Raw genomic sequence first — 16,241 nt, 5'->3', positions numbered from 1 at the left:
CGCTGCAGGGTAGGGTGATCTGATTCTGAATCACTGACTAAATTGGATTTCATGCTTGTCCCTCTCCAAAAAAGCTCCACAGGAGATTGTATCACTCAAGGTGGTGAGATTAAATATGCATCAGATAAAGTCAATTACAGGTTTTTCTGGTTGAAGAAGGCCTCTTGGATTTAGATGGCTAACCCTCACTCACCTTTTCCAATCTCAGCTGCCGTAAACAAGACAGGTCAACAGGAAGAAGTGGAGAGAGGCTAAGTGCCCAGGGTCCTATTAAATTAATCAGGCAGGCGAACACTTGGCTCATTTTGGATAGATTAAATAGGATTATAAATAGAAAGACGAAGAGTGTTGCTAATGTTGAATCCTGCCCAAGTGTGAACGCTTGGCCTGTGTGGTTGCTGAAACTGGCAGGAGCAAGGATGGCCAATCTTTTATGCTGGCCGGCCCACTGAGGCATCGCTTTCAGGTCACCAGCCCCTGCCTCCACATGTGTAAACAGCAAACGATAAGAGCTGCCTATGCACCGCGGACATTATGTTCTCTGTAAAAGCAGTGAAGAGTGAAGAGACAGTTAACAGAAAGAGGACAGTGTCCAGCTCTGGAAATGACGAATATTTTCCACAAAGTCATTTTCACTAAACCAACAGCATCATGGGTACTTCATCACCCTGAAACGTGTTTATATGTCACACATAGAGTTCACGGCTGCACTCTTACTGGCCAAGAATAGAAACAAGACTACACTACAGGACTCATTGGAAAACATGCATGTGGACATTTCTGCAGAACTACAAAACTTTATTGTCAACCAAGTTTGAAGTGTCTAAGCTTGATCACACCAACTATACAACAAAACAAAACAAAAGACATAGGCCACAACAGAACTAAAGTTCTCACAAAAATCAATCAATAAAAATGAAAATCAACTATCTCAGGTAATTTAACCTTATTATTACGGTAATAATTTGTCCAATTGAAGAAAAAAATATATATATAAAATATAAATATAAAATATATATATTCAAATCTATCAATGTTTTATTATGCTGATAGTTGTAGCCTGTGTATTATGGCAGTTTGGAAATGAAATGCCCGGTGAGTGGTACTAAATTGTTGCTGCATCATGTTTGAAAACCCTTAACAAAAATGGTTCTAAACAGTACTAAATTAGGGTTCTATTCAACACTTCTCTGTACTAAATATAACTCTTTTTTTATAAGGTTCCATAAAGAACCTGGCTTTGAAAGCGTTATATGGCCTTAATGGTTTAATAAATAACCTTTAAAATAGTACATTTTTATTAATAATACTAACCTTAATATTATATTATATTATATTATATTATATATATATATATATATATATATATATATATATATATATATATATATATATATATATATATATATATATATATATATATATATATATATGGCCTTAGAATATCTTGTTGCCTCTGTTTGGGTTTTAAATGCGATAAAATAAAAAGCCCAGCAATTTTTAAAGTTAAATGTATTAACATTTTAAGACAGAAATATTTCACCTGTTGAGAGTGTGACAGTCTGTAGTTTTCTGAGCTCCAGAAAATCAGTAATGAGGTGGCTTTGACAGTTAGAGATTTGAAAAACAAAAAAGGCGGGAACTCTAAACTCTAATACAAAGAACTATTTCAGCATATAAAGGGTTCTTCAGGACAATGCGGTTCTTAAAAAACACTGATACTACGTGTAAAGAACCATCTTTTTTTAGAGTGTAAGCTAAATCTAATTAATAGTTAAAAGCAAACAGGAGAGAAAACCCATTTGTTGAAGCCACCATGCATGTCATTTTAGTTAAATCTTGATTGGTGCTTCAAAGGACCCATTTGCTTTGTGCAATGCTTTACCAGGTGAGTTACCAATGAAGTTTACTGGAGCTGATTATATGATTTGCAAATTTACAAAACAGTTTATAAATCACTCACTATGGTAAAAGTGTTCGTTAAATATAGTATTGTGCAAGGAACTGCATGAACTGTTTTTATTAATCTTCCTCTGTAATTGCAGTGAATTGTATTTATTATAGAAAGGTTTTTTTGGACTAAGTTCTGCAAAAATGTAGAGAGTCTTTCCAATGAGCATTTATTTCCTCTTTTATAACACAGAATGTACATAACATTGACTGAGGTTAAAAGCAAAAGCTCACAGTTACAGCTGGTTGATAGTTTAATCTGGCCTGTTAGCCAGCTGAACCAATCTGATCCTAAGAGAACTAAAACAAGGCCAGAGATTCTAAATATAGCTCCTGCCTTTCACAGTAGGCGTATTATTAGGCTTGACCTACGAATGGCTGGGGCTTTTTTGTAAATATTCTTTTGGGCTGCTGCCATTCAAAAACACACATTATTTTGCTACTAGCAATCCCACGAGGGATATGAATGGTCATGATCGTGATGACAGTTCCAAAAGCATTCCATGTTTTGTAATATTTGCGCAAATGTTTTATTTTAAGATTACATTAGGGAGCGTCTTGAAAACGTCTTTATCGGGAACTCTGCTTGAAGGTAAACAATCAGCATGTTGTTTTTGGACACTATGAATCTCTCTTTCTATTGCAAAGAATGTACAACCCTGGATGTGATAAGCGTATGATCATATCACATCCAGGGTTGTACACCGAATGAAAGAGAATACACCGTTCATCTGCTGCTTGTGAATTGCCTCAGGGCAAGAATCAGCAGCAACATGACAAGAACTGCATGGGGCAATGTGACACGCTTACCGATATTAAGGCTGGGAACATGGCAACAGTGTTTGCTATACATTCAATGCCAAACAGGGTTCATTTACAGTCGTAGCGGGAAGGCTGATGTTTGGCGTCACTCAGTGGTGTCTATTTTTGGTGCAATGAATGTCTATATATAGCATTCTTGTAAGGTCATCTGGGTCACGTTCGCCAGTGTCACCATAAACAGGAGATGGCTGCCTAAAAGGGATTGTGGATAATCTTCCTGTCTCACTAAACGTGAAACTGTTTTAGGTTTGTGATTATCCCAGGGGACGGGATTATTATTCTCCATCTCTAAAACTGTTTGGCCTGGGGGAAAAAAACAAAACATGAATGAGGTTAAACACTCGCTTTTTGTTGATGTCATTCTATCTTCTTCTCTATTTATATGAGTGACCAAACAAAGCTTGTTTATTTCAGTTTAACAAAATGAATCATACAGCTCGATTGATTGCATTGATATAGCATATTTAATCCCCACTACCGTATTTATGATTGCAAACAAGACAAACTGGATTGTAACAGAAATATATAGAAAATATTTTTTCTCTATGTACAGTCAAACCAAAATTCAGACACCATCAACATTTTCTCACATCATTACAGTTTATTCGCTATAGTTTAGAAAATGATAATAGCATATGATAAGAACTTACATTTATTACAGAACATATTTATCTGGATAATTTCACAATACATTGATAGAAAGGTATGTCATGGATTACAATCTTATTTTATCGTATCGTATCGTATCATCTATCTATCTATCTATCTATCTATCTATCTATCTATCTATCTATCTATCTATCTATCTATCTATCTATCTATCTATCTATCTATCTATCTATCTATCTATCTATCTATCTATCTATCTATCTATCTATCTATCTATCTATCTATCTATCTATCTATCTATCTATCTATCTATCTATCTATCTATCTATCTATCTATCTATCTATCTATCTATCTATCTATCTATCTATCTATCTATCTATCTATCTATCTATCTATCTATCTATCTATCAAAGGTGGGAGTAAGTCACCAGCCACACATATGCAAGTCACAAGCAAGTCTCAAGTCTTAACCTTCAAGTCTCAAGCAAGTCCAAGTCATTGTTGTGACAGTCAAGTCATAGCTTGGGTCAAGCAAGTCACTGGCAAGTCATACAAATGTTCGATGATTTAATTGAATTTATATATTAAAATTAGCTTCAACTACAGTAATTGTCCACATACAGCTGAGTTGTTAATACAATATAAATCTAAAAATTCAAAATAAATGCATTAAAACTACATAACCTAAAATGGAAATGTAACTGAAATTAGGCCAATATATTGGGTGAGATAAATTCTCTTTGTATTATTTGATTGTTCTCTCTCCTCCAAGTCCTGTACAGCATGACCAGGTGATAATTAATATTGTAATGAATAAACTTAATGAAATCAGATTGTGTTAAAAATAGACAAAATGTAGCTAATATTACTCAGCTTCTGGAATTATGATTCTGCCACAATTATGCATGCGCAAAATCATAATTTGAACGCGCAAAAGGGAATTTCGCACGTGCGTGAACTGAGTTTTGCGGAGAAATGTTTGTCTCGCAAATAAGAAAGTATTTAGAGGGAAGGAAAATAAATTTTTGCATTTAAAAAAAGCTTATTTAGATGTGCGCCGACGTCCTCTTTATCATGACCACTTATTGGTTTCTTGCGCTCCAATACCCGCTGACTGCTCGACGGCTCGCTTGTTCAATACAACTCATCGTTGTTCCAATTGGTCCAATTCCATTGGACGACAATTCCAGCCAATCAGAGACGAGACTGATATATAATAATAATAATAATAATAATAATAATAATAATAATAATAGATTTTATTTATAATGCACTTTTCATTCCGAAGAATCTCAAAGTGCAACAAGGGGGGGGGGGGGGATGACAAAAAATTAATAACATGTAAACATATAGAATACTACAAACAATCAACCAACACAAAAAACAGAAGTATAAAATATAAAAAGCAGCAGGTCAGTTCATCGGTCTTCAAACACAAAGGAAAGAGTAAGACGAGGAGGCCACGGAGGAGGCCTGTGACCAGATGGAGGGGCAGCAAAGCAAGGATGGATTCGTCATTCAAGACGTTTCTTTGCAAGGTGTCTTCCTAATGACAACATTTCCCGCAAAGTTGATGAAAATCTCTGGCCAGATCCAGCTAGGTGAAGAAACTGTAAAGGTATATATATGTATATATATATATATATATATATATATATATATATATATATATATATATATATATATATATATATATATATATATATATATATATATATATATATATATATATATATATATATATATATATATCCCCCCAAAATATATACTTTATTTTTTATTTTTAGGAAGAACAAGCCTGCATTCTAATGTGCACTATATACATCCTAAATAGTATGTAGAATGAGTAATCCAGTCTTTTTAGCACAATCAAAAACATTTTTAAAGAACATATGTTGTGAATGTTTTTTTGTTTTGTTTGTTTAAAAAAATTCAAGGATATGAAGTATATTTATTATTTTACTGTTTTTACATTGCATTTCTATGTTTATTTCATGGCTTTTGCAAATTATGTGAGCTTGTGCAAATTATAGCTTCTTTTTCCTATTTGTAGTGTAGATGAGTGGTAATCGGTGGGGTCTTCTGCTGTTGTAGTCCATCCGTCTCAAGGTTGTGCATGTTGTGGCTTCACAAATGCTTTGCTGCATACCTCAGTAGTAACGAGTGATTATTTCAGTCAAAGTTACTCTTCTATCAGCTAGAATCAGCCGGTCCATTCTCCTCTGACCTCTAGCATCAACAAGGCATTTTCGCCCACAGGACTGCTGCATACTGGACTTTTTTCCCTTTTCACACCATTCTTTGTAAAACCTAGAAATGGTTGTGCGTGAAAATCCCAGAAACTGAGCAGATTGTGAAATACTCATTCACAAATACGTGAAATATGCGAAATACCCGTCTGGCACCAACAACCATGCCACGCTCAAAATTGCTTAAATCAACTTTTCTTTCTCATTCTGACATTCAGTTGGAGTTCAGGAGATTGTCTTGACCAGGACCACACACCTAAATGTATTGAAGCAACTGCCATGTGATTGGTTGATTAAATAATTGCATTAATGAGAAATTCAACAGGTGTTCATATTTTCCACTGCACCAGAGGTGTGATAAACAAGAATTATTAAATGACTGTACGCAATTGATACTCTTTCAACCGATCAGACCACAAGAGGTGTGATCAATGGGCATCAATCCATTACTTCTCTATCCGTCGTTGTGTTAAACCCTCCAATAGCGCACCAGGTAGTTAAGAAAGTCTGTAATTGTGGTTTTTGAAGGGCAAAATCAAATCGCCGGCAGATCAGTCTGTGTTTTCAAATTATCTTTATTTCAGTTCAATGATCACACAACTCAGAGGGGAAACAAAATAATTTTTTATCAATCCAGCATTTTTAATCACTTCTAATTATAATAGATTATAATTGCTAAAAAGATCATGTAACTACCTAGCATAAAAACAAATAAATAACATAGAAATATCTCACGTAGACAGAATTCTTGAGTGCTTCACAGTGGTACTAACATTTCTTTGTCTAATATTTTATAAAAGTATTACATCAAAAGTAAGCAAATTGGACTTTAAAACAAAGAAATCCCTCAATGAGCTGATGTTAGTTTCAAGACTGTTGTGACCAAATGACCGAATGGCCTCGAAAGCTCAGGAGCTACAGAGAGACTTTGAGTGGCACTCGTTCCTGGCAGTCTTTGTTTGGTGGTGTTGAATTCTGGTAGGACAGCCTCACAAATATAACAATAAGTATAACGCCTGTAAACAAGAACATAAAATGAGATTGCACAAACCGCAAATTGTGTTATCCTCTTCCGCTTCAAATCCTTTCAGGATGTTTTGAATGAGATGTGCACATGTCTCACCTATAACTCCCAGAGTTCCAAGCAGGATGCCCACTGTTGACTGAATGGTGGGCATGCCCTGAAGCTGTTTTGGTGCAGTTCTACAGTTCCCCCTCACGTTGCATGGGCAAACCGTCACTGTGAGGGAGACAATGACCATTGAGCTCCTTTTAAACGCATTAGAAGGACAATGGTTGCACAGAGGGAAATAGGACATCAGGTGAGGGTGATGTGAGGTCTTATGGGAAACTAGCACGAGAGTCAGATAAGATATGACAGGGAGAGAGAGAGAGAGAGAGAGAGAGAGAGAGAGAGAGAGAGAGAGATAGAGAGAGAGAGAGAGAGAGAGAGAGAGAGAGAGAGAGAGAGAGAGAGAGAGGTGCCATGCCATGCATAATTGGAGACTGTCTGAACATTGGAGAAGATGTTTCATGAGAGATTCTATTAAACCAATGGGTGTAAATGCATGACAATGCAAGCACAAAAACACAGCATTTTGACCAGAAGGCCACCCCAAAGATAACTCCTCTTGTACACCACGGCTGGACTATTGTAATTCTTTATACCATGGTCTTCCTCAATCGTCATTGGCACGTTTACAAAGGGTTCAGAATGCAGTAGCCAGACTGTTAACTAGTACAAAAAAACGTGATCATATCACTCCAATCTTGGCTTCTCTTCACTGGCTTCCTGTTTATTTTAGAATTCAATTCAAAATTTTGCTGATTGTTTTTAAAGCTCTTAATGGACAAGCCCCGTCTTACATCTCTGATCTTGTTCATTTAACGCCTTAGTCCCTCAGATCTGCCAATAGAAGTCTCTTATATGTCCCACGGTCACGGCTAAAAATGAAAGGAGACAGAGCCTTTGCAGTTGCTGCTCCAAGATTATGGAATCAGTTGTCACCTGACATTAAGTGTGCTCCTTCTGTTTCCGCTTTTAAATCTAGACTAAAGACACATCTTTACGTTTTAGCATTTCCTGCTTATTGATTTTTGGATTAGTAACTGTTTTCTAATTCTATTTTTTAATTATTATTTTGTTCTTTTTATTTTCATTTTAATGTATTTTTATTATTGTTTTGTACAGCACTTTGGTCAGTGTAAGCTGAATTTAAATGTGCTTTATAAATAAAATTTACTTACTTCTGCTGTAATTATGATAGCGCTGCTTGTATTTTTTTTAAATTCAAATGAACTGCTAGTGTAGATAAAATAGATTAATTTACCAATTTATTTTTCAAGATTTATAATTCAATAAAGAATAATAGTTATTGAGGGGCAATAACTATTACAAGAAATATGATAGTATAATAAAAATACAATACAATAAAATAAATATAATATAATTAATATAATTTTTATAATTTTATTTATTTTTAAATAATATTTTAATTATTATGTTTTGCCTTTTTTAAATAACAACGCTGTATGTTTTTAAAAATTGGGATACTTGGGAACCTGGGATATATTAGATTAATTTAAATTAAATTTATTTTGAGATTCTCTAAGATTCAAGATTCTATGTTTTTTCAATAAAAAAACAGTTATTGAGGAGAACATAAACATGATAATAAATAGCTATTGTTTCATTTCTCAACGCAATTTCTGTATTTGGTTTGTCTTTTTAGCATGTTATTTTTTAAATAAAATGTTTATTTATTTTTATATAATACATTCTGTGGTTAAAAGTCATCCTGTGGCCCATTGAGAACCACTAGAGACCACATGTATTTTTTTTAAACAGTCAACAACTTGAATTAAATACAATTAAAATGAATTAATCTCTTTTTACATTTAATTTTTTATTTATTTAATTAATTAAGAAATACAAATTATACCCTCAACTGCATGCACATTGATTAAACAAGAAAAGAAAAAAAGGCTCACCTATTCTCACATCCTCACATCATGGAGCATTATGAGCAAACAAGACTCAATGATTACAGATACTGACTACATTAGAGCCAAATTGTTTCCCAAAAATCCTCTGACTGAACGGTAATTAAGCTTATTTGTACATTTTAATAACACGAATGACGTGACACAGCTCGTTTATCATTGACATGCAGCTGAAATGCGTTTTTATGCGTCGGTGAAACATTGTGAGAGATCTAAAATTAAATATGCCATTTTTGACCTCCAACGAATATTACAGTCTCCAGCGAGTCCATTAACGCGGTGTTCAGACTGCTGATAAATGCAACGCATGAATGTAATCAAATGACGTACATGATTTCCTTCTTTATGCAAACATGCTCTCTTCAATCATTCAGTTTTATTTTAGTCCATGTATGTTACCTGGCAGATTGATGAATGTGCTTCTGGGAGGAGAGCTGCTGTCTGAGATGGTGAAAGGAACGATATAAACCTCTGGAGGCAGGTACGGGACATTTAAAGACAGGTTGGTGTGAGTGTCTGTGGGAACAAAGAAATTTCAGCTTACATTTTCACAGTGATCGTGACACAATAGTTCACTTTAGACATTCTAATAATAGCTATAAGCAACTTTGCAACTACATTAGATTATTGGCCCCACTTTATATTAGGTGGCCTTGAGTACTATGTACTTACCTCTAAAAATAAGTACAATGTACTTACTGTATTTAAATTGTACTGCAAAATACATTTGCTGATATTGAGGTGGGATACGGGTAGAGTTAGGGACAGGTGTGGTGATATGATTAAGGGTAGGTTTAGTTGTAAGGAAAGTGCCAACTGTGTAATTACAAATGTAACTACTGAAATTAATTACAGACGTGATTACATGCAGGTATTTTTTAAAATGAAAGTACAATGTAAAAACATCTATATACACAATAAGTGCACTGTATCAAATGATTAATTAAAATGTTAGTACATAGTAGTTAAGGCCTCCTAATATAAAGTGGGTCCAGATTATCATTAGACAGTCTGCTAGCTTTATTTTGATGCTCACCTACTGACATTCTACTGACTATAAGTAACTTTGCAAGGGTGCAGTGGGGATGAAGGCACATTCTGAACATTTATGTAGCAACAGATTTTGTGTGAAAATAAACCATAAAAGTGGTTTATTTTGTTTAAAAATCTTATAAAATGTATGAGGTGGCGAGGGGGCCATTTTAACTAACGTGGTAAAAGGCACAGTAATACAAATACTTTAATATTGTCTAAGTTAAAGGTGCCCTAGAATTAAAAACTGAATTAACCATGGCATAGTTGAATAATCAGAGTTCAGTACATGGACATCACATACAGCAAGTCTCAAACACCATTATACACCATTATTTCCTCCTTCATATATAAATCTTGTTTGTGAAAAACACCACGGAAAAACAGGCGATTCTCAACATAACGGCATCTGTAACGCAATCGCTGGGGATCATTAATATGTACGCCCCTAACATGTGTATACGGCAGCACATGCTATTTCTATGGAAATAGAAATGGAAACTCCAAGTAGTATACATCAGTATTAGCCTGACGTGGTCATACTCAATTCTGGTCAGAATATGAGTCTGAAACTGCTCCATTGGGCTGTGATTATGAGGCGTGTTTCAACCGAACCAGGAAAGACCTCAATTGGATAGACCTACAACCAATCAGAGCAATGAAGCGACAAATTTAATTTGACAAATGTCAAATTTATTATTATTTCCTGACAATGCTGTCATACAAATCTACAAAATACAACCGTAGATACGGGCGGCAGTGGCTCAGTGGTTCATGTAGGTTGTCTACAAACCGAAAGGTTGGTGGTTCAATCCCCGGTTCCACCTGACCAAGTGTCGAAGTGTCCTTGAGCAAGACACCTAACCCCAGCTGCTCCCGACGAGCTGGATGGCGCCTTACATGGCTGACATCGCCGTCGGTGTATGAATGGGTGAATGTGAGGCAAGATGTAAAGCGCTTTGGATGGCCATAGGGTCTGTTAAAAGCGCTATATAAATGCAGTCCATTTACCATTTACCATACATATGGTAATGCCTTTTGTCGGATAGAATTATATTTTCGCCTATATATTTCATCAACAACAGGAGCTAACAATGTTAGATTGCTTACAGATCGCTCACTCGTTCCTTTTGGCTAACGTCATCTCCACCACTTAAGTTGAAACGGTAGTAATTTGACAAGGTATCATCAATTTGAAGAAAAAAGAAAAAGAAAAAGAAACTGTAGGCTAACTTTCTGTACTGTAACAACATTTTTTTTTTTACATTACCCAGTTCGCGATTCAAAGTCAAAAAGCTATCATTGTAAAAATCAAACGGTGACGCATTACAGTGTTGTAATGTTAAAACATAACATTTTAATGTTTTAAATTTTTTTTAAAACATTAAAATGTTTTTAAAATGCTAAAAACAAAGTTGTGACTGCTGACGATATGAGTTAATGTGTAAAGTTAATGTTATATGCTAGTTCACATGTAGGCTGAAGTTAAAGTATTGACGTTACGTTTTGCAGGTCTTACTGAAAATAAAGACTAAATGTATCACTCAAAAGCATCCATTTCCAATCTCAAAACAATTGGTTGTTCCTCAAAATCTTTTTCTTCATCAGAAACAGGCTCAAACATAAGGTTGGATGCATAATCTCTCCATGATTGACAGTATATGGTAGATGTGTTTCTGTTATTGAAATGAGCCAGGCAGTGAAACAGAGACACTCAGAGCCGAACTCCATATTGATATTCATGACCCTTCCAAATAAGGCAAAATCAGAGCATTACATCCTAGGGACAATTTCTAGGGTTGTAAATGGACCTGTAAAACTGTATCTGGACAAATTTAACCCTAAAATAAGCCACACACCCTCTATGTAGATATCAGAGAACAATTTAACATATTGTTTCAACTCATTCTAGAGCACCTTTAAAGTTCAAACCATTCACTAGTTGTCACATGCCTGTCCTGTCTTGTGTGCACATGTGTGTAATTGTCTGATCCCTCCCCCCTGTTTTCTGATTAGTGTTTATTTCTCCCACCTGTTCCCTCTTGATTTCTTCCCCTTATAAGCTCCTTGTGTTTGCCAGTCTGAGTTTGATCCTTGTTTCATGTTTGCGTCTCCCCTTCCTCCTGTGATTCATTTGGTATGTTTGAGTTTTTGTTTTATGTTCTATTATGTGTTTTAGCCCCCTCGTGGGTGTTTTGTTTTGTATTTGTTTTATTTTGTCAATAAATTATCATTTTCCATGCACTTGAGTCCTCGCACCATCTTCCCTTGTCTATGACGTAACATGAGGATCCAACCATCTGAGGACTCAGCAGGACTTGTTTTTTGTTGTTTTGTTTTTTTCCTTTTTTTCTTGTGGAACATCTTGGGCTCAACGAGGCAGAGTGGAAGGAGACTTTTAACCTCTGCCTCGACATGCCCCTCTGTCCAGGGGTGATGGACAGGATGAGGAGTCTGGGATTCTGGGAATTCGTCGACTTCCTGGGCCCCAGTCCTTCCATGGTGCGTGTTCCGGACGATCGTGATGCGGTGGTCCCAGTTCCAGTGGACTCCATTCAGGTGGATCATGCTCCGGTGGTCCCTGCTCCGGTGGTCCCGAAACGGAGGAGGAGGAGGAGAAAGGCTCCCTCCGTGCCTGCTCCGGTGGTCCCGATTCCGGTGGTCCCAATGCCGGCGGATCGTATTCCGGTGGTCCCAGTACCGGCGGATCGTGTTCCGGTGGTCCCGATGCCGGCGGATCGTATTCCGGTGGTCCCAATGCCGGCGGATCGTATTCCGGTGGTCCCAGTACCGGCGGATCGTGTTCCGGTGGTCCCTTTGCCGGTGGATCGTATTCCGGTGGTCCCTTTGCCGGCGGATCGTATTCCGGTGGTCCCTTTGCCGGCGGATCGTATTCCGGTGGTCCCTTTGCCGGCGGATCGTATTCCGGTGGTCCCTGTGCCGGTGGATCGTGTTCCGGTGGTCCCTGTGCCGGTGGATCGTGTTCCGGTGGTCCCTGTGCCGGTGGATCGTGTTCCGGTGGTCCCAGTGCTGGCGGATCGTATTCCGGTGGTCTTCGTACCGGCGGATCGTGTTCCGGTGGTCCCAGTACCGGTTTTAGTAACATTAGTTAATAAAAATCCAGCTGTTCATGGTTTGGTCATGTTGGATCACAGTGCATTAACCGTGGATCACAGTGGATCCAGTGGATCACAGATCACTGTTGGATCACAGTGCATTAACTAATGTTAACAAGATTTTAGTACATGTTGTACATGTTGAAATTAACATAAATGTTATGAGCTGTTTTTTTGAAACACTAAACACTGAGCAATTCCATGAGACATGATATGGATTTTGGTAAGTTGTACTTCAACTTTGAACCCTCTTTTAGATGCTCGTTATGTTTATTTCGCGCTGTGACTGATATTAAAGCGGATTAGTTCATATGCGCTCAGCGCTGCCGCTTCTCTTGAACTTGCGCCGCAGCCCCAAAACGGTAGCCTATTTATGTTCTTGAATAAAATGGACGTTTTTTGAAATCTGAGACTTTGTTTCATATGAATAGTAACAAAGTACAAAGATTATTGCAATTCATTGGATGGCCCGTTCATTCATCAACTGAAAACAGGATAACTAGGGATTTAATACTTCATTCCAGGCAAACAGAACCCCTTTTTCTCCCAATCTTCTACTACTAAAAGATTAAAGCGGTGTGAATCAATCAATGCTTCGGGTCGCCAATGTCACGTGATTTGAGCAGTTTGACGTGATCCGAACTGCTGAAATCACGTGACATTGGCGACCCGAATCATTGATCGATTCACACCGTTTTAATCTTTTTGGAGGAACGCGGAAGACAAGACAATGCTGAGTAAAATCATAGTTTTTGATATTTTTGAAACCAGAATGCATTTTCGATGCTTCAAGAGATTCTAATCAACCAACTGAAGTCACATATGGACTACTTTGATTATGTTTTTATTAGCTTTCTGGACATGGCCAGTAAAGTGGGCATTGACTGCAAATGCTCTGGGACTAAAATTTAAAATATCTTAAACTGTGTTTGGATGATGAACGGCGGTCTTACAGGTGTGGAACGACATTATGGTGAGTCATTAATGATATCAATTTCATTTTTGGGTGAACTAAACCTTTAAGGCCACCTAATATAAACTGGGGCCAATATGTTATACCCAGCCCTAGTGGACACCCAGCTAATATATAATATAATATATTATATTTACCACCTGAATCTACCATGTAATGTGATCAAATGGAAAAGTCAGCCAGATATTTATCATCATGTTTATTATTGTGTCTTTTGGCCCAACAGCAGGGGTGCTTTTTACCTTAAATAATATGCTTATATTCTTGCGTTATTGAAAACGGTTGCTCTAATTGCCTTTGAAAATCATTAAGAAGACCTTAGTCTCAAAATATATTCAATTAGCAATTCTCATTTGCTACTTAAATCTGCAACATTTAAAAATCAAATATTAGATCAAATTAGCACAGAATCAACAGCCTGCGTTCACGTCAAGCATCAGCCAAATGTTCACGAATTAGGTGACCCAACATTAAGTCAAGGGTTTTAGTAATGCTGCTGAGTAACTCTTATGGAAAAACTCCTGACTGGGTCTAATCAGGATTTGGCCGTGTGACGCAGAAGCAAAAACTTAGTCCAGTAAACAAGGGGTTGTTATCAGTCTCTACTCACTCTTATCAATGGTCCAAGAAGCCCCACTAGTGTCCTTTGACACCAGAGTCCTTTAATGTGCTAGTCAACAGGGTCATCAGTACTAAACTAATACAGGATTATCTCTCTTGTCAAAGGTGACAAATATGTTGCCCATGGCCTCCACATTAATGCATACTGATAGAAATTGTCGTAGAGTTAATTCTACACAACAGACAGCTCAATACAATTATCTATCAGGCCTATTCATAGTTTATAGTCACAGGCCTGTCAAATTCAACTCTGTTTCAAGCCATGAGTATTTAGATGCCTTTCAAAAGAAGAAAAACAAAGATATATGACCAAACATTTTGTGCAGTGACTTAGGGGTGATGAATTGAGAAATCAACTTTCCCTTGAGCCTTTGATATATAAAAGTTCATTGTGATATATGAATATCCTGTACGTTTTGGAGCTGAAAACATCCTTGTTAGTCAAAGAAAAGCTTTATAGACACCATGCCCAGAAAATGGCCAATCTCAGAATATGTCGACCTTGATGTCGTCATATGCTAAAATGCCGCCTAAACAGATAAATATGCACGCCTGCTTCTGTAGCCCCGCCCACTGACTCGTGGAGCTAAACGGATCATGCTATCGAGCAATAAACATGCGGTTGAGGATTACAAAATATTGTAAAAATACTGTACAGTGCCTGATCTTAAATGGGATTATTCATGTAGCCGCAGTCAGATGTTCTTTGTATGTGTGTCAGTAAATCAAACCAGTGACTAAACATCAATTTGCATTGTTTCTCTTAGTAGGATGAAAATAATCTGTTATTTAACATGATTAAATTCTATAAAGAAAGGCGATCAAAGAAAGCTCCCTTTGCAATCCTTGGAGCAGTGCATGCTTTGCCAGTTTGTCAGTGACACGTTTATCAGTGACAGTTTATTCAACAAATCTTACAGTTTTTCTCAATTGCTAAAACACGGACACTGGGTCTGTTGTCAATATCTTAAACCATTTCACATGGTAAAACACAATTTGCAGATCTAGACTTTTCAGCAAAACTCTAAACACATTCTCATTCTCAAAACACATTCTGCCTCTAATGCACGTCATCCACACTGGTAAACACAACAATCAAACACAAATAGAGAACACAATATCATTGATTGAACACAACCTGTTTCAAATGATGTGACACAACCATATGTACAATGCAATGTAGGCTGTATACTGTATAATGAACAAATTGTATATCGCCCTGAACAGTACTGTCTGCTCAATAGATTTTGACTGGTAGCAGGTTCATATCAATTTATATCATAACAGTATCACAGAGACAAAGGACAAGTTTGTAAGATGCAGGGCAGATTACTGTAAAAATAGGTGTAAAAGGAGGAGGAAGAACAACAACCAAAACAAAAACAAAAAAATTTGCAAAGAGCAAAGCAGAGTGGTAATTTCTGATTAATTACTATTGTTCTATAGCCTAGGAAAACCCAGATAACTTCCTGTAAAATTTAGATTTGCTCTGCAAGTAGTCTGGCAAAAAACCCATTTAAATCCATTTCTAATCCATCAAAATCACTGCACCAATCAGAAACGCAGATTTTGTACATTACAAGATGGATGCCGCCATGGAACATTTCTCATTCTAATCAGCTATCGCGTCTGTTTTAGGCGATTTAAACTTTTCCTTTTCGTTAAAACCCGAGCAAAAAACAACACTCGGCTAGCATGTTGATTACACCGGCTACTTTGATGAGGAGGATGGGGAGTGTGATCATGTGCTTACACCACACACCAGCTCTGTATCTGGCCTTTCTCTGCTTATTTCCTCAGACTAGATCTGGTAGTCATGTAAAAAAATAATAATAATTGTAAATAAATAACTAGCGTACCTATGC

General features: G+C 36.8%; 2 protein-coding genes across 2 annotated transcripts in view; both read right to left on the bottom strand.

The window, feature by feature from the left end:
• nae1 (nedd8 activating enzyme E1 subunit 1) overlaps window positions 1-16,241 on the bottom strand; it is a 230,906-nt gene that overhangs the window by 54,100 nt on the left and 160,565 nt on the right. The gene's annotated exons all lie outside the window — the stretch shown is intronic.
• Window positions 6,441-16,241, bottom strand: part of cdh16 (cadherin 16, KSP-cadherin) — a 55,621-nt gene continuing 45,820 nt past the window's right edge. The window contains exons 15-17 of the mRNA XM_067437932.1: window positions 9,034-9,150; window positions 6,755-6,871; window positions 6,441-6,647 (exon numbers count right to left, since the gene is read on the bottom strand). Coding sequence (XP_067294033.1) covers window positions 6,547-6,647; window positions 6,755-6,871; window positions 9,034-9,150 — 335 coding nt within the window. The 3' untranslated portion in view covers window positions 6,441-6,546. The remainder of the gene's footprint in view (window positions 6,648-6,754; window positions 6,872-9,033; window positions 9,151-16,241) is intronic.

This window comes from Pseudorasbora parva, chromosome 1, assembly GCF_024679245.1.
Source record: "Pseudorasbora parva isolate DD20220531a chromosome 1, ASM2467924v1, whole genome shotgun sequence".
Classification (NCBI taxonomy): Eukaryota; Metazoa; Chordata; class Actinopteri; order Cypriniformes; family Gobionidae; genus Pseudorasbora; species Pseudorasbora parva.
The sequence above is the reverse complement of the archived record's forward strand: the minus strand, read 5'-3'. Positions and strand labels throughout refer to the sequence as shown.